Source organism: Platalea leucorodia, assembly GCF_965183815.1.
Source record: "Platalea leucorodia genome assembly, chromosome: Z".
Lineage (NCBI taxonomy): Eukaryota > Metazoa > Chordata > Aves > Pelecaniformes > Threskiornithidae > Platalea > Platalea leucorodia.
The window spans coordinates 62,716,197-62,741,025 of record NC_138858.1 but is presented as its reverse complement, the minus strand read 5'-3'; the positions used below and the strand labels follow the sequence as shown (position 1 = coordinate 62,741,025).

Genomic DNA, 24,829 nt, shown 5'->3' with positions numbered 1-24,829 from the left:
TGAGGCATTGAAGAATGCACTATCCTACAGCGCAGAGCCCTGTATTGGGACTGAAGTCAGGATCCCTAGCAGCAGCTGCAGCAAGTCTTGCTGTCTGTACACATGTGAATGTATTTCTGCCCAAGAAATCTTGAGCAGAAATAAAGTAACCTTAGGTTGAAAAAGATGTGGTGTCATTCTTCAGCATCCTGGGGACTGATTAAGAATGCATCCTCTCGTCTTGAAGAGGGCTTAGTATTAACAACTCACTGCTTCTGGCTGGTGATGCACAGAAAAGTCAGAAACTTCTTTTTCTCCAGGGGAATGGAGTTATGTGTGCAGTTCCCATTGGTGCTTCGTGGAGGTGGGATCTGACTTCCTTAGGTCCTTTCTGTAAACAGTATCAAGAAATAGAAGGGAGGAATGGCATAGTCAAAACTCCATAGATACATCAGCAAGGTAGAAAATGTGTTTCTTTCTCAGCAAGAGGTACAGAAGCAAAGCATATGTTTGTTCAGAAACAAAAGGTATGTTCCAGTGAGGATGATGACAGTGTTGTGTAGTTCAGACGTGAGCAACTGACATGAGTAGGTTATTGTTTAGCAATTTCTTTTCTCAAATTTTCTTATATTTCAGAAGACTTTTAAAATTATTTTGTCAGCAGCTGAATATAAGCAGGCAAATTATAATCTACTGGAGTTTCAAATTAATAATCATGTGTAAGAATACATTTAAAGTATGTCCATAACAAGACAAATATATTAGTTATTGAACCAGTTGTCTGAAGCCTTGAAATATGGATATTATTTATTTTTCACCACTGATAGTGCTGTATCTCTTACTTGGCTCTCACTGGAGTAATCTGTGAGATCGCAAGATTGCCTCTGAGGAATGAAGCATCTCCTTGACAGCTGTTCGGTGGTGTGCTGTGAAGCGCCCACATTCCAGCCCACACACTTTGCTGCAGTACTGAGTTTTGAACTTAAATTGTGAGGAGTTTAGCTGTGTCCCATTGTAGCACTAAAAAATGCTGCCAACTAGGTAGCAGAAGCAACAGCCACCTCACAGCCTCGCAGTTTGTTGTAACCAGCTCCCATATGTGCTGCTTCCAACTTATAATAGGAGGGGGTTAGGTAGCTTTCACTGCTGACCCTTTGCCCCCTGCCTAAGCAGAGCAATCAGCCAGTATGGTTAGAAATTATTGCCAGAGATAGGATTCCTCATCTCTAGTGCTGCACCTGTGGTAGTTTTGCTTAGAAGCATACACCAGTGCAACAGTATTTTTTGTTCGAAGTCCCACTTGAAATACTCAGTGGCAGCTCAAGTGAAACTGTGTAAATTAGTCACTGTCACGTTTAGGCATTAAAAGTGGAATTAGTAATTTATATTAATCACAAATGTTTCTCCAGGTTTTATTAACAAGCAGATTGGCTGCCAAAATGCTTTCTGGAGGACATTTTTTTCTCCCAACTGCCACAGAGAACAAAACAGTTATTATGGGCATTTAGATAAAGATTAACGGTTTCAGCAATTCATTTGAGGAAAACTGTATTTTACTATACATTCCACTTCAGCGCAGGCTGTCACTGCCAGCATGATTTGTCGCCTCCTTGATAAAATTATACAGTGGAGACACAAGATGGTGTAATTCATTTTAAGAGCAGAAACAGGTTAATCAACAAAGCAGAATGAGGTTAAAAAACAAACCAGACCCACACTTCTTAATTTTTTGGCAAGTCCAAATTTCCCGTAGAAGTGAGATGTCTGTCTAACTGCTGTTTTAACACATTATGGTTCATTTTGTCTCCATGCTTTCTTCTTTCTTTGCCTGCACCATGCTTTTTTTTTCCTCAAGATGGCTTTATGTGCCCTATTTAGGTCTCCAGGAAAAAGTAGTACAGGTGACTGCTTCATATTCTGTGCATCTTCAAGTAGTTCTGTGGAATACTGCAGGAGCGGTCCATGAACTTGATACAGGATGTGAAGAAATTACTAGAATGATAAGAGAGAGGTCAAAATGAATATTGCAGGGTTTAACAGCAATACAGGGCAGACTGCCAACATGACCTTCACACTTTCACGTGTTTTGGACAGACAAAATCAATTTCCTAGCGTACTACTTTTTGAGCTTATCATGTTCCAAGGAATTAAAGAATAGACATGCTGCGTTTTGTTGCATTACGGCTAGCTCCCTTTTTTCTTCCACTTCCGCGTTTTAGGATGGTATAAAATGAAGGAAGTCAAAACACAAGTGAAAAATCAGCTGTTTGCTACAAAGGAGACAAACAAGGGTTGAATGAGAAAAAAAACTCATTACAGAGAGATTAGAAAATTAATTGATTGGTGGCTCTGACAGTTCCCATTGGATGTCTAAGGATCCTGTGAAAAGAAAGTATAGTCTCAAACATAACATTTCTTCCTATTATTTCTTTCTCTCGTGTAGAGACTCCTCTGAAGCATCATTACGTTCCAATTATTTTCAGTGAAATATTTCACAAGAAAAAGGCATGATAAATCAGTAGAGGTAGTGTTATTCCCCTGAGAAACTTACTATGGCTAATATTCAGGGAAGTCTTCTGTTCAGCATCAAACTTAGATTTCTGCAGGGGTGATTGTGTTTCATGGAGGTTTTGGAACTCCTGTGACACAGAAATATTCCATTTAAGTGGAATCTTTATCTAGGCTTTAGGGGACTGATCTGAAATGCAGCTGAACAGACAGTTTTTTAAAAAAGAAAAAGAAAAAAAACAAAACAAAACAACCCACCTAAACCCAGGGTAGATACAATATATGGAATTTATTCTATGTACATTCCACATATGCATCTCCAATCCTGTTCTTCCTTGATCCCAGTCCAACAGTAGGTAAAATAAATAGATTGCATATTACCGGCCATATGTCAGAAGTGCTTAGCATTCCCAATTAGAGTCATAATTTTAGAAGTACTTAGCTGTCACTTAGGTATCCAAATAGTTGGCCAGATTTCTAAAATGCTTTGTACATGAAGCCCTGAGTTCTTCTGAAAATGTGATCTCTATTACAGACTGTAAACATCTTGAAAGCTTGTCAGTAGGTTCTTTTGAATGGTATGTTTGTATTTTACCAGGGTTTTTTGTTTGGTTGTTTTTTTTTTTTTTAAGTGCAAATACAATATTCTTATCAACTCGAGCCCCATTTCTGCTCTCCCATAATCAAGGACTAAGTCTGGTATCGTTAGCTCTTCCTTCCTTTTAACACAAAGTGCAACTGTTAGCTTAGAGGCACATAAAAGAGCCATTGTAGTGTTGATATGGATGGAAACTGACTTGAAAATACATGGTTTCTTTTACATTTAACTAGTGTTTTAAACAGCTATCTCTTAAGAGCAACTCTGTGTCTCTAGACAGGTAATGCTTTAATCAGATGGAAACGTCTAGATGGAGAGACCAATAACAGCAGGAGCTGGAGCATTGGACTGTCTTGGCCTTTTGCTCAGCTGCCACCAGAGTCCTGCCATGCTTCTCAGAGGTGGTGGGAGCAGGGCTTCTACCCTCTCCTGGTATGAAGGTGCTCCACTACTCAACAATGGGATTTCCTGTGGGGCTTTTCTCATAAATTGTGTTTCAAACCCTTGGCGTTAAGCTGATGGGATTTTTTTTTGTGAGCCCGTAGGTGGGTATTTTATCAGCAGTCACGTCTCAGGTGGGAAAATTTTAAAGAAAAATCATAAAAAAACCCACCTTTGCTGTGAGCCACTAATGACTGTGATCTGTGGATATAGCCATATGAACCTCCTTCTCCCCCAAGCAAGTGCACACGATTTCTATAATTGGAGCTGATGGAAACTTGTCTTTACAAACACCATCACTTTCCATTGGAGGTGGCTCCCACATGTCACTACTGAGGCTTGGGCTGAAAAGCAGAGATAATGAAGGAATTTTCCAGCGCTTGGTGTATCTGTGGCACTTGCTCTCCCTCCTGTGCTGCATAGTGCACTGGCCGTTTGTTGGCAAGTTCATATTTCACACTGCAGGGAATTTAAAAGATTGAACAGACAGGAGAAGAGTTTTGTTTGCAGTAGCCTGTGTATCCCTCGACTCTGATTTGGCATAAAACATCTGCTTCATGATCTGTTTCAAGGCCAGTTCACTTCCGCCAACAAAGGTTACAACTTCAGGCAAGCTGTGCCTTCACTGGCAGGGGGAGATTTGCCTGAAGACTTGATTTAGTCAGAATCAAAGCATCCTGCCACAGAAATCCTTTTTTCAATTACTTCTGAAAAAGCAGCCAGACGGTAAATGTATTAACATATTAAAGAGTGAGTAAAGAAGGCTGATGACTTCTGTTGTATGGGTTTTTGTGAGAAGTTGATATAAACTGTATCTGCGCGTATGTGTACATGTGTGGCTAGGAATAAACATTTGTTATTGTTCTGACAGTAAGAGAAGTGACATACTCTACACGTACCTGATTAACTCTGCTGCAAATGAGCGGAGTTAGTAAGTAAATCTATTGGTTTCAGCTACAGTTTGTGCATATTTTCAATTTGCAAAGTTAATTGGTGTACTATTGATGTAGTTTCTGTTAAAGTCTTAGGAAATAGGCCCTACAAGATGCAATATTTGGAGATAAATTGATACATTAAATCTTTTTTTTATTCATGGTGGGGACCTAATTTCAGGGGGTTTTGTCTCCTACCAAAACAGTCAATTTTTGAAAGACTGATACAGATTTCTTTGCAGAAGTGTCATCTTGATCCACACTTACATATGTACGAGTAAAATCCATGTTTCTTCTTGCAATAACATAGTTAGATTCAACCTTTATTAGAGTGAGTAGCATATTATCATCTATGTACTTCACTGCCATTGATGAACAGACTTTGCAACATATAGCTATTTTTCCTCCTCAGAAAAAATCCTTTCTCTAGCTTAAAAAAAATAGTAATTGAATATTTGCATATCTCCAAGGAGCCATGTGGGTTAAACTCTGCATTCATCTTCTGCAGTTCTTAGGCTGCTTTTGGTTTAAGAGTAAGAACTATTGCTTTTATGAAGTGCCTTTTTCTATAAAGTCAAAACCTCACAGCAGTGCACAGAAAGCCAGTGCTGTAAAGGAGCTAAGTAGAGTCTTTAATAGAGAGAACTAGGTTGTAAGTGTTTTTGTTCCTATGGAGCAGATAGATTTGATTCCATCTGTTCCATATTCATAACAAAGGAGCTCACTTGCAGGAGGAGTGACTTCCCTGGAGTAGTATGGTAATGATCTTTTCACCACAGATTGAAAGGATCTGAAAATGGTCACTTCAGCTCAGCAGAAAGCAGCTAGCACTGATAGCACTTCAGAGCTTCTATTTTTCTGCAGCTCTGTTTCAAGATGCGTGTTTTTTCTGAATGAAACAAAACAAAAACAGAAACCTTGACACACACCCACCCCACCCCCCCATGTCAGTCCTCCTACTGAGGACTTCAGGACGTTTTCTCAAACAAAAATGGAATGACATGTTACAAATACAGGGTCAATTTTTCTTTATTTGATCTTGGTATTAAAGGTAGAAGTGAAAAATTATTTACTGCCAGTCTGGGTTCTGTCTCCTGAACTTTCCTCATGATCTCTACTTTCTCAGCAAGAAGATTCTGTGAACGAGAAATCTGAAGTCCACAAAACGTGTGCGAAAGCTCCTTGCTGGGTTTTGTAATTAGGATGCTCCAGTGCCAGCTTTGATTACACACCTCGTGGGCTTTCAAAAAAAAGAAAATCCAGCTTGATCCAAGAAAAAAAAATATTCTTGTCTCTGCAGGATATTTCACAAGGGGAGAACAGAAAAATGCAGGTGTATACCACAAGCACTCTTACTTGGCTAAAGAACAAATTATTCAGTGACCCCTAAAAGGTGAACTGAAAGTTTACAGAGATCTTAGAAATTAACTAGGAAAACAGAATGAGAAGAATCCTTCCATGTCATTGGTTCTGGCTATGCAGTCTCCGAAACAGGCCATAAGAAAAACCCAGATGTACCATTGTCCTGGCTGGAACTTCTGCTGGGATGTGCTGGACCCCATGTGTCTCCACGCTCCAGGACGGCTAGTGCCTGAGGCAGCTGTGAGAGCAGGATGGTTGAGCAGCAGGCGTGCATAGCCTGCCTTAGCTGGTACTGCATCATCCGTGTAGGCATACTCAGGGTTTTTTTGGCCTTCCAGCCAACAATACCATATCGTATAATTCATAGATGTGTATGAAAGCATCTGCTAACCATGTTGATTAAGACTCGGGTTCAAACAGTACACATGTATTTGCAGATCTGAAGCTTCCCCCCATGCCAGAGTGAGAGATTTGATCTCAGACTGGGGTTTTTTTGGTTGTTCAGTTGGGAGTTTTTTTGAGCACCGCATGTTTCGCTGCAATAACTCAAGAAGAAAATACATGCATTTCAAGTGACTTTTTCCCTAACTAAGGTAAATAAGAGTGTATATGGGCTTATTTGGAGAAACTGGGTGCACTGACCCCTCTTTTAAACATGAGAGGAAAAAAGCAGCTGATGCACACTGTCATGTAGCTCTGCACAGCTACCAGAACAATGTCCAGTGCAGATGTTCAGTGATGTGGACTAGCCAGGAACTGAGATATAAATGTAAGTAGATCTTCATGATTACAGAATGTGGGATAGGGATTGTGCACTTCACTGGCAGGGTTGCTCTAGTATGAACAGGCTTGAGGTCTCCGCCCACTGATGAGTGGAGACACCACATTAGGTTAGAGGCACTTAAATCGAGCAGTGATGGATACTGTGTGGCTGAGAGAAGTTAATTTAGCACAGTTTCTGTCCATCTCTTTTGAAGTGAAATATGTGTCAGCAAGGAGACTTAAAGTAAGTGCATTTGCGTTATCCCATATTATTTTCCATATGTATGATCTCAGGCACACATGGGAAGCCCCATTAGAAGATGCTCACAACTTGGTTACGTAAGTTCCTTAACTGGTTAACATGTAAAGAATAGAGGAGCAAGCTTACAGTGGGGAGGTGCTTGCTTAGATCGGAAAGTAGTGGGTGGAAAATAGAAATGAGAATTTCCTAGTTTGCTTGGGACGATCCTTAGTGTGAAACAGGCACTTTTCTGGAAGTCAGGTGGAGAAATGCTTCAGTTCTGAGAGAACAATTGTTACAGCATTGAGGAAGAGAAAAAGCTCGAGAAGGACCTGTGTGTTTCAACAGTCTGATGCAATATTCATTGCTTTTAAGAAGTGGTTTCCAAACCACCAGGGCTTTTGCGTCCCAGTTATGGAAAAGTGTACACATATATATCTAAGTTTGAGTTCATCTGGGAGTGATCACTGGAAATAGGGCTAAACATCCTGTGGTACATGCTAATCTACAAAATAGAAGCGCAGAAGGAAATAATTTGTGGCAGAGTAAAATGAAAGGTTAGCTATCCCATGGGTGTTTTAGACTTTCCCACAGTCATAGTTCTGACAGTCTACAGTCCTCTTCTGGCATAGGTGAGACATGTCAAATTCCTGACAAGGCAGCAATTCTTGATGAGGCTGTGGCTATTCTCACATAGGTTGGCTTTTTTGAAACACTGATTTCAAAGCATGAGTGCGACCTGTGGCACTGAACACACAAGCTAGACAACTGAAAGAAAAGCAGGGATCTAGAGGTTTAAATAAAACTGCTATCACCTGATACACTGGGCAGATTTTGGTTAAAGAGAAAACTTCAGCTTGATGTGTTCCAGAATTTTTCACGGTAAAGGTGACAAACTGAAGGATTAAGGAAATCCTTCTAAGGACTGGAGAAAAATTTCTGGCTTGTATGGTGGAGTGATTGAAGGTTCAATAGTCCCTTTGCAGGACTTGAGCAAACTGGGAATTCACCTGATAAAGATGTACTGTTATTAATACGGTGCTGGCATCTGTTACTGTGTTTGTACTCTACTCAGTAGACCCTGTCATAGTAGGTGTAATGAAACAGAAGGCCTCTGCCCTGCGAATCTTTACTTGTCAGAATCAGAGCTTGAGTTACAGTGGACTATTGCGTTTTACAGGCTTTACCTTTTCTATTTCATATCTGGTTTCCATCCTGCACAAATTTGGATTTATCTGTGTACAAGCTGACTGTGTGCGTAAAGGCATTTTTTGTAAAGGCTGTGCCAAGGTGTGATTAGAACTTTGCCAAGAGAAAAAGCCCTTCAGAAATCTTTTGAGCAATGGTATTCTCTCTAAGCAGTGCATTTGCAAACTTTTGGGCATGCACATGCACGCAAACACATTCGAACTTGCATTATTCTCACTGTTTGTCTTAATTTTAAATAACAACAAAATACAACCACAGTCTGTGCTTTTTTCTAAATTTCTTCTGGTCCTAAGACAACTTCTTGAAGATCTCTTCCTGCCTTTACATCTTCTCCCTCCTCCACAAGACATAAATAAGATATTTTGTTGCTTTGCTTAGGTGAGTCAGCAGAAGTAACTTTCCATATCTATGTACGTGTCACACTCCTAGCACAATAAAACATTTGTCATTACTTCTGTATTTTTATAAACTGACAGAATTTACAAGCATAGTATAGGAAGCTAAAAATGTTTCTAAATATTTTAAAGATAGTGCCAAGCCCATGAAGATGGAGTGGAATGGAATGCTTCTCTCTGCTTTAATTGTAGTGTCAGCAGTGGTAAAGCTAGACACAGATAATATGAAGTCCATTAAAGTACATGAGGTTTAGTAACATGATACAATACCCACACATTCCATGTGGGTGAACATGTTGCTTTAAAGATCAAAAAGAGAAGGTCAATTACTAACAAGACTATAATGTCTCTTCAAAGGATTTACTTGTGTCTAGTTCTTAGAGATGGAAATTAGCAAAATGGATAGCCTGCTTGAAGAAAAACATTTTATTTCTAGTGATACCAAGGGAATATCAAAGTACAAAAGTGCTTATGAAAAGTACGAGGAGGATATGTTTTTCTCTGAGTGCTCTATTTGATAGTATTAACTTGTTTTATTACCAATTTACTCTAATACAGTCTTAATGTTGTACAATAACTATATTTGGTTTTGTTAATACCACTGAAAACAGTAATGAGATCTGAGGTTTTTATTTCATTCTAGTTAATAAGTGTTGGTTTGTTGCAATAGAAAAGTATGACATCAGTCATTTATATTGTGCTAGTGCCGAAATGTTAGCCCTTATTTTTATGGTATGTTATGCAGTTTGCATTTATGAAAGAGAAACCTTCTTATATGAGAGAAAGACCTGCAACTATTTCATGTGTGAGAAACTATATGATCTATTCTTCATCTCTATCTCCTTATATTTCACAGGAGCTTACATGCCACTAAAAGTCCATTCCCAACTAGGGTATGCCTTTCATTTATTTCCAGCTGAGCTTTGTTTTTAAATGAGAAACACCACAGAGGCAAGACTGATTCTCTGGGAAGCTCAGGCTGCAGTTAGATGACAGCTTTGCCCTGGTTCATAAACAAACATAACTGCTCTTGCTTTTATGAAAAAAAAGTATCTTTGCAAAGGACAGCTGAGCTTGTCTCTCATATTGGTTCAGGGCTTGGTTCAGAGGAACAGCTCTGGCAGAGTTGGGTTTTTCTGCAGCTGAAATGTCTGCTTTGTTGTTCTCTGGAAGGTGTGAAGGGTACAGGCTGCCCTGCACTGAGGTGATTTTGTGTTTTCCTGAACTCAACTGGACTCGGCAACTTGGGAGGACAGATGATAACAGTAGGACTATAATAAACGTTTGGATTGGATCCAGTGATGCTGTCTGCCTCATATGAGTCCTCAGCTGCTGCTCACCTCTGGAGGTGCCCAGCGCTTTGACGTCCTGCATTAAAAAAGTCTGACTGCAATACACCAGCCAGGCAGCAATAGAGAAGGTTTGTCATTAAATCACCCTCTAGAGCAGATAAGGGACCTTCCTGAGAGAGGTACAGGGCTAGACCATGCTAAGAGGAAATACTGGACAAATGGCTTAATTAAACTGGAAGTCTAGTGTAAGAACAGAATTGTTAGATCTCTTACCATACAGGATTTGATTTTGTTTTGTATGACTTTGATATGAAACATACTTTCAATCCATTCAGCCTTCAACTAGATATATAAACTGCAATAGATTAGAAACTGCAAGAAAAATTATGTTCTTCCTGGCCAAGCAGTTACAATGGGACAGTTAATTCAGCATTAAGTGCTAATAGCAGTAACTATGTATTACTTTCTTCCAAGAACTCTCACTGAAATAGCATTTGTCTGGCAAGTCATTTCCATTTACTAGGCTATTTTTAGGGGATCTGAGAAATATAGTCACTTGTGGGATAGGCCATAATAATCCAGTGTTTTTACACAGTGCAAAGCCAGTTCAAATTAGGTATAAGACATTAGACAATAAAAGTAATATTTTACAACCTGTTTGTTGTTGTGCACACAGCTTTTATCAAGTCTTTTTCTCCATTTCTGTGCACTTCATGATTTATATTTTGCATGAAGTGCAGAATATAAGTCTGTGTATGTGTGTAGGCCTGTTTGTACACACATACAGAGATGAGTGCAGAAATACGATATGATTGTTTTTACCTTCACTTCATACAGATGTAGTTGAGCATGCAGCAGTAAAGCAAAATACGCATTTGTTATTAGGTGCCCTTTTAACACTGTGGGTTTTAAAACTTCATTTGGAAATACTAGTATCCATAGTACTTTTGCCTGTATTAAGCCATAGGCAGTATTAGCTGTGACCTTGCATCTGTTTGTTGGTTTGTTTGTTTGTTTATTTTCCTTGTTAGGTAATTTTTCTTAGTTTTCAGGTGTTATTGGCAGGCCTAGATCAGGTGGTTTTCCAGATGAGATTCTCTCACTGTCTGTTGGCTTGAGATTTCTGAGTCTTTATCTTGCTCAGTGATTTTTTTTGGCGCTCTTGGCTTGATGATGACTACATACAGACAGATGATAGACTCGGCAATAGCAAAGGTACAAGTAAGTTTAGTTACGATTTACTAAGGAAGCATGCTTAATTACTAGGTCTGAAGAATGAGTAAGTCATGGACATTGAGTATTTTAATTTTCTTAGAATTGAGTCATGTTTATGCTACCAGAACAAAACTTTTGCTAATATGTTGGAATGAAAGAGCAGACATGAAAAGACTCTATTTTAAATTAAACACAAGTATTGGTGAAAGCTGGGATTTCCATAGGACCAGTATTTATCTATTTTTAATTTTTGATTTTAACACTTACAAGGAGAAAATGATTAGTAAATCCTTTCAGGTAGCTTCTTTTTTGATTAATAATTTTGAACACCCCTTTGTTATCCTTAGGTATCGGTCTTCATGTGTGCACACAAAGGAGTGTTTTATTGATTCATTAAATTCTAGCTGACTTTTTCAGTTTTACCGTTTATGCAAATTTGTAACTTTTTTCAATCTAAACTGTGAGAAGAATATTAATAACTAATTCTGCATTTACCTGGCTAATTTGCATACATTTGTGTTGTATGGTAAATCACATGAAAACCTACAGGGGAAAGGCTCAGCTCTTCTAACAACTAATAGACTATTTTTTCTTTTGACTTGCACAAATTGAGAAATATTGCCTGTGGCAAACATAATGGAAAACTGCATTTTTAATGCTCTCGCACATACTCATTTCTTTACAAAGAAAGAAGCAGATGACTCTTCTTAAAAATAAAACTTTCTAAAGCTCTATAGCTTACACAGGATATTGGATGCTAAAACACTTCAGGTTGGTGGAATTATGGTTTGCAGGTTGTATAAGGTTACCTGGATATTGGATTTGACTAATGGAAGTAGTATTGTGCCTGAAAGGGTTAGAGGCAAATCACAGCTATAAATATTTTCTCCTGAAGAGATTGTCTGTAACTTACAGGACTAAGAGAATGGAAGGACTGTGTAAACACGAGTTTCTGATTTACAACACACAGCATCCTGGGTATGGAGTTGCTGCAGGTTCTCTCTTTGTGGTGTTTCTCCAGGTGATTACAGAAGTTACACGTGCAACCCTTTTGACTGGGCAGTAAGTGTTAGGTGTTTGCTTCAGCTATATGCCTGTGGCATCTCGATTTAGTGTGCTGGGGAGAAGTTCAAAATTCTCTATGGGCTTCCTAGTCTGAATCAATACTTCTGTTCAGTGCTTGTGGTTGGGAAGCACTTATCAGTGCCAGAATTTGTGTAATAGAGGGAGCGTGCTGGTTGTAGTCTGGTAGTAGTATATCTGCAATGAACTGAGGTGAGATCTTGGTGTGATTTCTCAGATCTTCTCTACAAGGGAGCCCTGTTTGTTAGACATCTTAGCAGAGAGCAGAAGAAAACTTTCATCACAGTTTTCAAAGAAATAGTGAGAACAGACTTGTCTCCACAGTGTTTCATGAACACTGCTTTATAATCCTTCAGAGAATACTCCAAGTGAACTGGCAATAGAAACCTGAAATACAAAATAGTAAGAGAATTATCATCTGCAGAGTATCCACAGCATGTTATATCCGGGCCGTGAGGAGATGTGGTGGGGGGTGTTGGGTTTCTGCATAACGGAAGGATGCTCCTTTACCAGTGTCCCCTATTCTAAAACAAAGGTGCTGTCTGAGTGACTTAGATAAATGGAGCGCTATTTGTACACTGAACGGTTCCAGTTTTGCTGGCTAATAGGGCCCATAGTGGATTGTGCCTTGAATATTAAATATATTTGTAGTGCTAAATGAGGATTTGAATTGCATTTATGATTTCTGTTTTTTTTTCTATATCAGGACTTGTGTTTTAGGAAAAGGTGCAATGCGCTAATTAGAAAGCTAAGAATGAGTGAGGAGGCAAGCAGAGGAAACCATGATTACATGTGAATATCAGTAAATAGGATGGTTGAGACATTTTTTATATGCTGCATCCTAGTAACTTGCTCTTAGTTAGAAACTGAGCCTCAGATAGTTGCCAGCCAAACTGCTACCTGTGTCAGGAAAGGAAATACTTAATTACAGCTTTTGTCACTTGACTAGCATGTCCTGATAAACAAGTCACTTTTGAAATTTTAATACCTTTTCTTTTTTGTACATTTACTTTTTGATTAGCTAACTTTGTAGGTTGATTGGGCCATATCTTGATGACTCCTTTAAGGAGTTTTTGAGATTTAACATAGTAAATTCAACTGCAAAACTGTTGTGGGAAAAAAACCCCAACACTGTTTTCTGTGTATGTTTCTTTTTGTTCTCTGTCTGTGGCTTCCTGCAGTCATTGAATAACTCTGCTAAGCCTTATCAGGCTGAGGAAGGACCTAACCTGTTATTTATATCTAATATATTAATAATGTACCATGTGTTTTCTAGCAGAGAACTGCTTAGGAGTGGGATGAAGGGAGCTGGATTTTTTTTTCAATATTTAAATATAGCTAGCAAATACTGAAATATTTATGGTTTGGCTCTAGATGAGGAGAGAATAATTTTCTTCACTCTCTTTCATTTCCTTACAGGATATAAAAACGGTAGCCAGAAGTGGTTCAGAGAAGAGAAATTTTCTAAACTAATTTGTCTTTATGGGACGTTTTTGGATCCAGCTTGAATCTAGTCCTATGTGCAGTAGTTCATTGCATGTTTTTTTTTTTTTTTCTAGTTCAACTAATGGAGATGGAATTTTCATCTCAAGAATACAGAGATCATGATTTGAATTTCTTCTGAATCATGGAATTGTCCTATTAAAAACAAAAATGAAGAGACCAAAACAGTTATTTTTATAATCATTGAGGTGTTTTCATGTGTCTTGTGATTTCAGAGATTTTAGTGTGGTCTTCCTTCTAACCCCAAGTCTGTGTGTAACCATGAAGTCTAAAACATGTTCTTTAAAAGAGGGACCCAGGAGGTTCTCATGAAGTTGCTGGTAAAGGTGAGGTAGGGCAGGGGAGGAGTGGAGTATCATAGGAATTGTAATGAAATAAAGGAACTGTCAACACTGCAGAGTTCCTCTTCTGATTTTCATTGTGATTCTTCCTGACACAAACTAAACCAGTCAGACCTTTTCTATTCTAATATCACTAATGGAAAAAAGAGGATATAACCTCTTTTGCTCATTATAAGGGATCTTTTTTCCAAAGGTTTCTTTTTGCTGTGCAGCAAGGTTTCAATTGCCTTTATTTTTCCTTGGGAATTTTGGCTTTTGAAATGGAAACTTGCCTGGGACAGGTTCCATTAGCATCAGAGGCTTCCTGTTCTCAGAACTGGCCTCTATTTTATAGCTAATATCACCTTTAAAATGGGTGAATAGAAAAGCCTTATACCAAAGCCTTAGGGGCTAGCCTGGTTTTGTGCAGAAAGGAGAATGAAATTTCTCTTTGTACCACCTAGAAAGGACATCTTTTCTTATACTATAGCTAATTTCAGTGAAATGTAGCAAGAACAGCAATAGTTTACCTGGGAAGCAACTTTAACAGATCCCAGCTGACAAAGAGCAGTTCTTTTTCTCCTTTCCAGAGCTCAGCAATGTTGCTCTCTTGCAAGTGTGCAATAGAGCATCAGGGAGTTTGCCAGACTCCGCTGCATTGGAAAGCCACCTTTCCTGGAAAGTAAAACGCCTTAAAACCACTGAACTTTCTTCTGCTAATGCATTGGTCTTTCCTATCCTTAGGTCCTGACGTCAAGACTTGAATTTTTCCAGCTGCAGTCAGTTTGATAGAAGATTTCAGGTTCAAACTGATCCCAGAATTTTTCATGTAAGCCTCAGCTTTTGTTAGGTCCTAGCTACAGCATTACTGCTGCTCCAGAAAAAGCATATTTAGTATTTATTCTTAGTAAATGTTAATATGTGCCGTTTATCCATTCTGCTGTGTTGCTTTGGTCATTTGGTGTTTCTTTGGAGCTGTTAGTCAAATGCTGTCAACCATGTCGCCCTGATTTGGAGTTTTGTCCTCTTCAGCAAGAGTTTGCCATTAAAGCTACTTTCATGTAGAGGAATAAGACTCCAAATTTCATCTTGAGTTCAAACTTTGAGTCATTAACTTACAAAAAAAACAGATTTAATGAGGACTCTTGGCTTTCCATAGTAGAGGGCAAGTGTGATGTGCCTAACATTCAGAGAAAAAAACATCTGGAGCTTGTTACTGAAAGAGGAGAAAAAAAATCCCAGCTGTTGCCATCATACCGTGGACATCTTAATCCAACAGGCAGGCTTTTCATGGGATACTGGTGAAAATATTGCAGAATAAAGAAGACAGAGAAGAGAACGGAATAATACTAACAAACTTACTGCAATGTGTGTGAGAGGAGGAGAGATGATATGAGCCAACCTGACTCTTCCCTGTGGGTAAAGAGAAATGTCTGGTCTTAAGGTAAAAAATGCAATTGGTCTGTGTTTTTTCTTTTAAGATGAAAAGGAGAAGGGAGAAGGAGGGAGAAGAAGAAAGGAAGAAAAGAAAAAATTATTGCAGTCATCCAGCTTGGCAAACAGTTCTTAATTTCTCAGGAAGGCCAAAGAGTTTGCAGTGTATCCGTTCATCACCTTGGTCTTGGTTGTTGAGGCAGATGTGAAAGCAGAAAAATATGTCACTTGATTATTTTTTTTTATTCATTATTATTCCTTCTGAAGGAGTAAAACACTGATTAAAGAGGAATCTTTCTGGGTTTACTGCAAACATTGATAGTACACAATTTTCCTGGAAAGGAAAAAAGCACTTTTTCATACTTATCATTAAAACTGCATCAGTTTCTGGGATGATGATTTAAATGAAACTGCTATGGTTGCAATAGAACTGCAGTTCATTATATAGTCTACAGTTGCAAGGCCATGTGAGGACTGGTGGAAAAAGATTTAAGCAGGGAACGGATTTTAATATTTTTCTTCCAAAGAAAATGGCCAATCACTAGCTGTTGTTTGCTCTTAAGTGTGTGTAAATATTATGTACATGTACAAATTTTATACATACAAAGCATTAATTTTCTGTTTTTCCAGATAGAATACTGTTAGCTGCTAGCTATACTAGCTAGTCAGTGGTATCCCAGTTAGTCACTGACTAAACAGAGTATTCTAATAAACAGCAGTGAGCAAAACATGCCTATTTTATGGACACAAACAACACCTTGTAAGCATCAAAGCTAAAACTTGCCTTTAAATAAATGTGTGTCATGGTGCACTTCTGAAATAATTTCTGAGCAGGAAAAATCTGTTAGTGATAAAATTACTGCAGGGACTCTATTTTGGCCAGTGTTGGAAATGTTATTTTCACCTTTACGCTGGTGATGTGGTAATGACTACAGGATTCTTATCTTTTGAGAAATCTACAACTGCCTGTTTAGTCTGAGCAAAGCATTTATCCGGTTCTTATATTCAATGAGGGCCACAAAAAGGACACAATTTCCTGAATATAACCACAGAGTGCAAATATTGTGCCCTAAATAACACACCAGTTACTGTAAATGTCAGTAGAGGAAGTTTTTCTGATTTTGATTTATTGAGAGGCTATAGCAAAGCCAGCTGTTAACACTTCTTAACTGCTTGTAATTGTAAAAGGGGGAGCATCCTTTCTACACACTTTTGTCTTTTGATTAAAAGACGGAAAGAATTTTTCAAGCACTTCCCAACAGGTGCAGAACCACAGCATTAGCTGTATTGGACTCTTTACTTCGCTCCATTTCTGTGTTTGTACTGAATTTGTTAGTTGTTCTTGGTAAGTTCTTCTAGGAGAAAAGCTGATGCCTGCCTTGGAAAGACATCATTAAAAACTAAGGGAATTTATTTCAAGTTAGTTGAGGAGCCCTTCAAGTGTGAACTTAGTATGAAGACAAAGAATGTGCATTCATATGTCTGTGTATAAATCATTTTAGTTATTTGTCACAAACAGGAACAGAATTAATAAAAATGGATGAAACAGTGACAAACAAAACAAGCTAACATCTTACCAGTCCAGGCATCTTTTGTAAATCAAGACAGCTTCCAATAGTTGCCGTTTTCTGCAAAAGGCAAGGTGTTCTGTCCTAATACATAGCTTTTCGAATGATGGGGGCTTTTGAATGATGCAATGAAACAAAAATTACTTTGCAGTGCTTCAGGCAATATTTTTCAGCTATAGCTTCTGAGAGTTCTTGCAAAGGTGAAAAAAAGTGTATGTGAATGGTCTTTCACAAGTGAAAATCTACATGCCAAAGTCAAGTTGCTTGGTTGCCAGTGCGCATGTTGAACTGCAGACCAATGTACAATTTCAAAATTGCAGACATTGCTGAAAGTTACCAATGTATTTAGATTGGCAGACAATACACTAGGGAGTCCAGTCTGTCATGACAGGCAGACATGTTTCCCTATGATCATGTATTTTGAAGCAAGCACAGTTCTAGAAAGGAAGTTTTCACAGCAGCACTTGTTCCTGGGAAATAAGTAGGTGCTGACGCTAGTCTTATGTGTATGATCGTTTGCATTAGTGCTAGACATGTTGTTTCCACCTATTCTTTTTCTTCTAATACAGTAAGTACTCTTAAAATGAAATACTTTGAATGGGAAATTATGAGTGAGGGCAGAAAGAAGGAATAAGCTGGTTTGCGTTTGTTAGTTATATAACAGGGGGAATCATGTTTTGACTGAAGCAAAATAAATATTTTATCAACAAAGGCAGATGTATTGGAGCATATGGAGGCTGACTTTGCTGTAGAATTTAGTGGTGTGTATTTCTACTTTTATGGGAGTATATACATAGTTCTATTTTTAGCATTGTCACCTTTAGTGTAATTTTGTTTTTTCATCCCTTTTTTGGTTGCTGAAGCCTATGGCCTAGTGTTTCAAGACTAGCTGTTCTCTAAGTGTAGTTTTTCAGAGTAGACACCTGCATTACAGCAGAAACCATATTAAACAACCTCTTGAGAAAAAGGTGTGAAAAGGTGAAAGGAGATAATGAAATGTTGAAAATACCATGTGTTTCACTTCTTCCATGTAAAATAATCAAAAAAGGGATCAGAATAAAATCTGCAGTTCTTTCCCTGCTTTTGCATAATCAAGCTACTTTGTGCACTTGAAGTCCTTACATGCAGAGGCTGAAATGTGTCCAGCCCTTCAAAAGAAGGGAAGATAAAGGATATTTTATTTTAGTACAGAAGATGATTTGCATTTTCACTCTCTTACTCTTCCACTTGTCTTTCCTTCTTCCCCATTTACAGCTTCTGCGATCCCAGATAATGGAAGGAGAACCTGTCTAAAGCTTAAGGTCTTTGTGCGACCAGCAAGTAAGTTCTTCAGATTAAGCTTTCCAGGGTGGCTTTGTAGTGCATGCTTTAGTGCGTGGTCTAGTAAACAGCAGTAAATCTTTTTTTTTACTGTTAATCTTGTGTATCTGTTCTGTACAGCAACATTTGTGTTATGATTTTCATCGTATTTTCTTATCATTTTTCATAAAGCTTTGTTTTAATTACATGGCAGTTGCTAACTTGTTGTTTCTTAAACTGTTGTACGAATGGAAGACTATATTGGCATTTGGACAAGTGCCACAGGCTTTAAAATATAAATATGCTTAATTATATATAGTAAATGGAGAGAAAAAAGAGAGAAAAAAAAGGAAAGTGGGGAGTTTAAGGGTGTCTCACTAACGTATTTGGCTGTTATCTCTATTTTTGTTATAGACAGCTGTATGAAAACTATAGGTGTTCATGATCGTGTTTTCGATGTTAACGACAAAGTAGAAAATTCATTAGAACCAGCAGGTTAGTATGCTTAGAGAATGTCTTTTAACCAATGCGTGTATCCCTCTGGTGCTTCAGTGCCTTTTTTCCTCTTCTCTCTGCATGATTTGCATGGTACAACTGCTCTGCTTTTGCACATTTCTAGCAGTGCTAATATCGCTTATGGTATATTTCCTGTATCCTTGTTTAATGCAGGGGAGGAAAAACATTGCTTTATTTATTTTTTGGGTGACATGGTTTAATAAAATATGGTGTGTGCCAGTGTAAAATTTTCAGCAGTATCCTGAAGTCACTGGCCTATTGAAGCCAAACACGCAGCATGTTGGCAAAACACTCTATTTACTAACTGGGCCCAAAGTTTTAGAAATAAAGTCAATGGGCACGGTTCATTTATTATGTGGTTTCAAAAGACTTTCAGAAGAACAGAACCACTGCTTGTTTAATGCTGGTGCATGGCACAGGCATGCAACTGGCAGAAGTAGTGTTTAAGTAAGAAATTAGTCCTTTAAAATTATATATATTTGGTTAGGCAAAGTATCATTTTTACATATGTGCACACACACACACACTCTGACACATATAAATTCCTATCCTGTTTTTATTGAAGTAAACTTAAGTTTTGGGGGTGGGGTGTGTGTCTGTATTTTTTTGCAAAACACTGCCTTAAGAATAAGAATAGTGCTTGCTATGATAAAACCCCTCATCTGCCCACGGCAAAGTTACATTAACCTCCACCATCAATCAAGCTGATGTGTCTCTGTGTGGAAAGTGCATGTGTATTGTTTGTATGGCTCAGGTTTATGATAGATAGAAGCATTTTTCATTCTAAGGGTGTGAGTAATCCCACCAGCTTCAATGGGATGGCTTATGACGTTAAAATTAGGTGGGTATGTAGGAAGAGTATTTGCAATAGTAGTAGTATCCATTTGTTTTATATGTACCTACACACTGCTGTGTGTACACATACACATTGCTGTATTCAAGCCTCAATAATGAAAATACACAGTTAAATAAACAAATTATACCAGAAAAAAATTACACGCGTACCATTTAGTACATACCCTGAAGAACAGATTACCAAGATCTTTTTTTTTTTCTTTTCTCTTATGCTGTTTGAAAGAGACTTCCCTTTTGGTATGAAGCAACATACTATTTTTTTGCTCTTTGTTATTTGCAGTTCCTTTAACTAAAAGTCATTATTTATACAGAAGTATAAATAAGGCTTTCACAAGTTATCCAGTTTGAATGATTTACCTATGGATACACAATAGATTTTATTATTTTTCTTCAAGACAATTTTCAGAACTCTCCTAAACATTTTGCTTTGGAGAATCGAAGATGTTCTCTGAACGAATCTAAATACAAGGAGAGTGCATTTACATTAGACACATTTGTACATTTATTGACAGCATTCTTCTACAGAAGGCATTAGGATGATCTTTCCCTATGTCTAGGTAACTTGTGAATCTAGAAACTCAATGCACTTTTTTACATTTTGTGATTTGGTGAACATGGTCTAATTAATGTGTATTTCTCCTGTTACTAGTTTGCAAAAGAAATCATCCGAGTAAAAAATGCCTAATTTTAGTGAACTTGCTCAGCATTTTTTTTCAGCAGTGCTGCTCACTTCCCATTGAATGGCTATACCTAACTAGCACCGTCACAAAAGCATATCATTAGAAAGCAGCAGGCAAACCAGGGAACCAAAATCATACAAACAGCATCGTGCACTCTGAGATGAAATACTGTTTGTGTTACCAGGAGGAAATAATAGCTTTAATGAGAAGGTTTGGTACCAAGAAGTTCTGACTCCCAACATCAGTGTATATTTGCATTATTATTTGGACCAGTCACCATTAGATAATCAGTCATTCCCAGATTTGCCAACTGCTGTCACACTTTTCTGTTATTACGCTGTTAGACGTGCCGCTGCCTTGGTGGATCTTGTTGCATGTGATCTGTGTCGTGTACTAATTTACCTGCCTCTGACGTGCATTTTCTGCTTCTATGCTCTCCCCTAGTCTGCCACTGTCTTTTTCCGCAGTAGACAGAAGAATTGGGAGGCAGGAGGGTCATGTTCAGCAGATTACTTACTGTTACCTTTCTTTTAAAAATCACCGTTTGTGTGATTTTTGAGCCCTTGTAATTTCACTGGTTTTGTCAGGAATTTGTAGGAAACTGGTCTACAGAGATCACGTCTGTTTCAGAAGTGATGAAGTAGTTGGCCTCCTGTCCTCCCCTTCTCTTCCTTCTTATTAATAAAAATAAAAAGTCCCCAAACAAAAATTGCAGCTGTGAATATCTGGAAAAATTATACCTGAAGCATATGATGTAAAGCTATGTGATCTGGAAAATCAAATCAAATCTGGCTGTCAAAATATTTTTTTCTAATTACTGCTGGCATTCCCAGTCTTTAGCAGTGACCTTCCAGATTTTACTCAGGAATTGTCTTCATCACTTGCCTTCAATGTTTATAATAAAGCAAAACCTTTTCCCCAAACATTAAATATTGTTCAGTGTTATAACTCTGCACCTCCAAGGAAAATCATATTTGTAAAGTGATTTTGAGAACCACAGATGAATTGTGTGGTCTAATATACAAGTGCAGAAACCTTGGGACTGCATTGACAGAAAACTCAGATGATTTCTTGAAAGGAACCCCTTAATGTTACATGAAAATTAATTCTTCTGTGAAGAATGGCTTTATAAAAATGGCATCATAGAAGATCTCCATATTTTTCATTTAAGAGAAGTAATCTTTTTAGTTTAGAGCTTTTTCGTTGAGTGTTTCTAGCAGTAGCCAGTGTTCCAATCCTGGCAGTATCTGATAGTCAAACAGAATGAGGATTTATTACTGCTGTACACTAGTTCTGCCCTATTGTGTTTTAGTGCTGACTCATGGATGTAATTAGGACAAAACTGTTGACATTCAGTGTTGCAAATTCAGACTTATTTGCAATTCTATTGATGATGCAAGAGGTAGAAGGTAATGCACAACATTCTCCTGTGTAGTTTAAGTTCATCAGCAGTGAGTAAATGTTTCCAAATTGGGAAGAGCTAACTCTAAATATATGAAAGGAGGTAGGGCTGACAGTTAGAACAGGGGTATTTTTTTCCCCGTACCTGCTTAGAGCATGATTTAATTGAGAAGCTGCTGTTGTGAAGTACTGTATTCTCATTGCAGTGTCACCAAAGTACAAGAGTGTAAATCAGAAGTGAAATGTGGAACAGCTTTTGGTACTGACAGCCACGGGAACTGGCACTTTTCAGTAGCCAGTATTCACTGAAATTTTTAGATTCCTTTGAAATAATTCTGGAGGAGAAATATGAGGGCCTCGTTCAGCGCCAAAGCACCTGGAAGGGTCTCCCTGCCATACAGGGTGAGGAGCTGTAACCAAAGTCGTTCCAGCCAGACTTTCCCACTGACATCAGTGGGACTTTCATCTGATGGTGTCCCTGTCTTACAAACGAACATATTTACAGCTGACCAGTGCTTGCTTTTCATACATTTGCCTCGGGCAGCACTGAAGACCTGTTGATAAGCCTGGCACAATTGTAGCATCAATTAGCGCTGGAAAAAAAAACATGATAAATTGCTAATCCAGTTCACTGTGCATCTTGCTGTGTAACCGAACCAGGGCTGAAGAGCCTATTAACCTAAATTACGCTAAGTGTTCTACCTGCTTTTGTGCTAGGTGTCAAGGGTATGAAGGGGAGGGAGCTTGTTTCTAGCTAAAGCTAAGTAAGGTGAAATGCTCCATGCCAAAGTGGCACGGTGATCCTGGTGTCCTGACTCCTGCTTCCCTTAGTGCCTTTAATTGGAATTGTACAGCTCTCACGCAGTGTAATCCTGGCAGTGCAATTTGTTGAGATGGGAGCTATGAGACAGATACATCATAGATGTGTCAACATCTCTCATGAAATGGGGGAGCTTATTACACTAAAAGTAGTGAAATACTATTAATTTTCCTGGAAACTTAGGCACTCTGAAATAACTTATGAATACAATTTGAGGCCACTTCACACTTCCTAAAAAGGTTTAGCTTATTTCATTCATTTAATACTAAGAAAATCCAAACCCAGAGCTGACTTTTTATGGCAAGCCTCAGACAGATTACTTTTAAACAATAGCCAAATTAGATAGCTGTGAATATGAAGGGCTTTGCAGAGAAAAATACCACACATGTAACAACACTGAAGTTGAATTTGACTTTACGTATCTATTTTTATATTACAAGGTGTGGCTTTAAGGCTGATCTTTAGTTTACAAAAACTAAACAGAGCTTTATTTGGTATCATAAATTTAGTATTTGCTACTGTGTTCTCTTCCGCCACTAATGTATAAGCATGTTTTCCCAGCTCAACTAGTTCTTTTTTTTCATTAGTTTTAGCAGCATGTATGTAAATCTATATTTTGTGTACCATAAAAGGTAGCCTGTTACCTATGAGGTTTTCCAGATTAAGTATGTATTCTATAAGATTAGATATTGTCATGTGTTAGACTTTAAAATTCTGTTTCAAGAAAGGGAGACTGGTCTTTATGACCAGTCTGAACATGAGCCAGCAGTGTGCTCAGGTGGCCAAGAGGGCCAATGACATCCTGGCTTGTATCAGGAATAGTGTGGCCAGCAGGACCAGGGAGGTGATAGTGCCCCTGTACTTGGCACTGGTGAGGCCGCACCTCGAGTACTGTGTTCAGTTTTGGGCCCCTCACTACAAGAAGGACATCAAGGTACTAGAGTGCGCCCAAAGAAGGACAGTGAAGCTGGTGAAGGGTCTAGAGCACAAGTCTTACCAGGAGCGGCTGAGGGAGCTGGGGTTGTTTAGCCTGGAGAAGAGGAGGCTGAGGGGAGACCTTATTGCTCTCTACAACTACCTGAAAGGAGGTCGTAGCGAGGTGGGGGTCGGTCTCTTCTCCCTAGTAACAAGCGATAGGACGAGAGGAAATGGCCTCAAGCTGCGCCAGGGGAGGTTTAGGTTGGATATTAGGAAATACCTTCACCGAAAGGGTAGTCAGGCATTGGAACAGGCTGCCCAGGGAAGTGGTTGAGTCTCCATCCCTGGAGGTATTTAAAAGATGGGTAGACGTGGTGCTTGAGGCCATGGCTTAATGGTGGACATGTCAGTGATAGTTTAACGGTTGGACTCAATGATCTTGAGGGTCTTTTCCAACCTTAACAATTCTATGATTCTATGATTTATCCCCTGCGCATCCCAGATGGAGTATACTTCAGTGGAAATTTTATGTGTGGAAGTGGAATATATGCTTGGGCTTACAGGCTGTCATTTCAAATTCAGGAGCCAAAATCTGTAACTCAGTAAGGGGATTAACTGTGAAATTAATTCTGAGCACGTGCAACTCTTCTTCAAGCCCTTTAGAAAATCAGGTGTTTTTATTTAGCTGCCTCCCTATTGACATTGCTATCTAATGAGCCATCCAAAGCTAGAGCTACAGTGTTTTATTAGAAGAGGATCCTTCATTCCTCAATCTGCTGAAATCAGACTTACCTTCTGCTCCTCTGGTCTTCAGTAGGAGTTTTGCCAGTAAGAAATGCAAGACTTGGCCCCAGGTTGGTTACATAATGAGGTATTACACGCTTGTGAAAGTCAATGACAGCACAAGGTTCATTGCCCTATTTCATAAAGGCACTGAAATCTACTTACAGTTGTCGGCTCAGTGAGAGTTTATTAAGGATGCAAAATCTCATTGGAATGTATGCTTTCTGTTTGAACAGATGATACCGTACATGAGTCAGCCGAGCCATCCCGTGGTGAGAATGCGGCACAGACACCAAGGATACCCAGCCGGCTTTTGGCAACTCTATTGTTCCTCCTGGCAATGCTTTTGATATTATAGCACAGTATGCTCCGGCAACCTGTCGCAGAAAATATCAGGGTCTTGGAACATCAAAGATCCACCTAACTGCTCATCCCAGGAAAGGGACTTTATTGTTTTTGCAGATGTCAAATTGTTATTTTTCCCTTTTCCCTTTTCTTCTCCCTTTTAGCCTGAACTCAGCAAAAATTTGAAGGGGATAACTAGCTTCAGCACCCATCCCTACCTACCCTGTGACTTTCTTAACCCCTCCATATAAATAAAAGGACTCCAAAAGAAAATGCCAAACTATAATAGTGACACTAGTGATTCTTATTTTCCTCTGCATTTTCCTTTAAGAAATCACCTCTGTTAGCTCACTGTGTCATCCGTATGTGG

At 38.6% G+C, this 24,829-nt stretch overlaps 1 protein-coding gene across 2 annotated transcripts in view; it reads left to right on the top strand.

The window, feature by feature from the left end:
• Positions 1–24,472, top strand: part of EFNA5 (ephrin A5) — a gene marked incomplete at its 3' end in the record, with an annotated part of 205,179 nt that extends 180,707 nt beyond the window's left edge. The window contains exons 3-5 of one of the 2 annotated variants that reach the window (XM_082335806.1): positions 18,097–18,162; positions 18,556–18,636; positions 24,351–24,472. In XM_082335806.1, the coding sequence (XP_082191932.1) occupies positions 18,097–18,162; positions 18,556–18,636; positions 24,351–24,472 (269 nt within the window). The remainder of the gene's footprint in view (positions 1–18,096; positions 18,163–18,555; positions 18,637–24,350) is intronic. The other variant, XM_082335807.1, reaches the window with a different exon arrangement.
• Between the last annotated feature and the right edge of the window lie 357 nt (positions 24,473–24,829).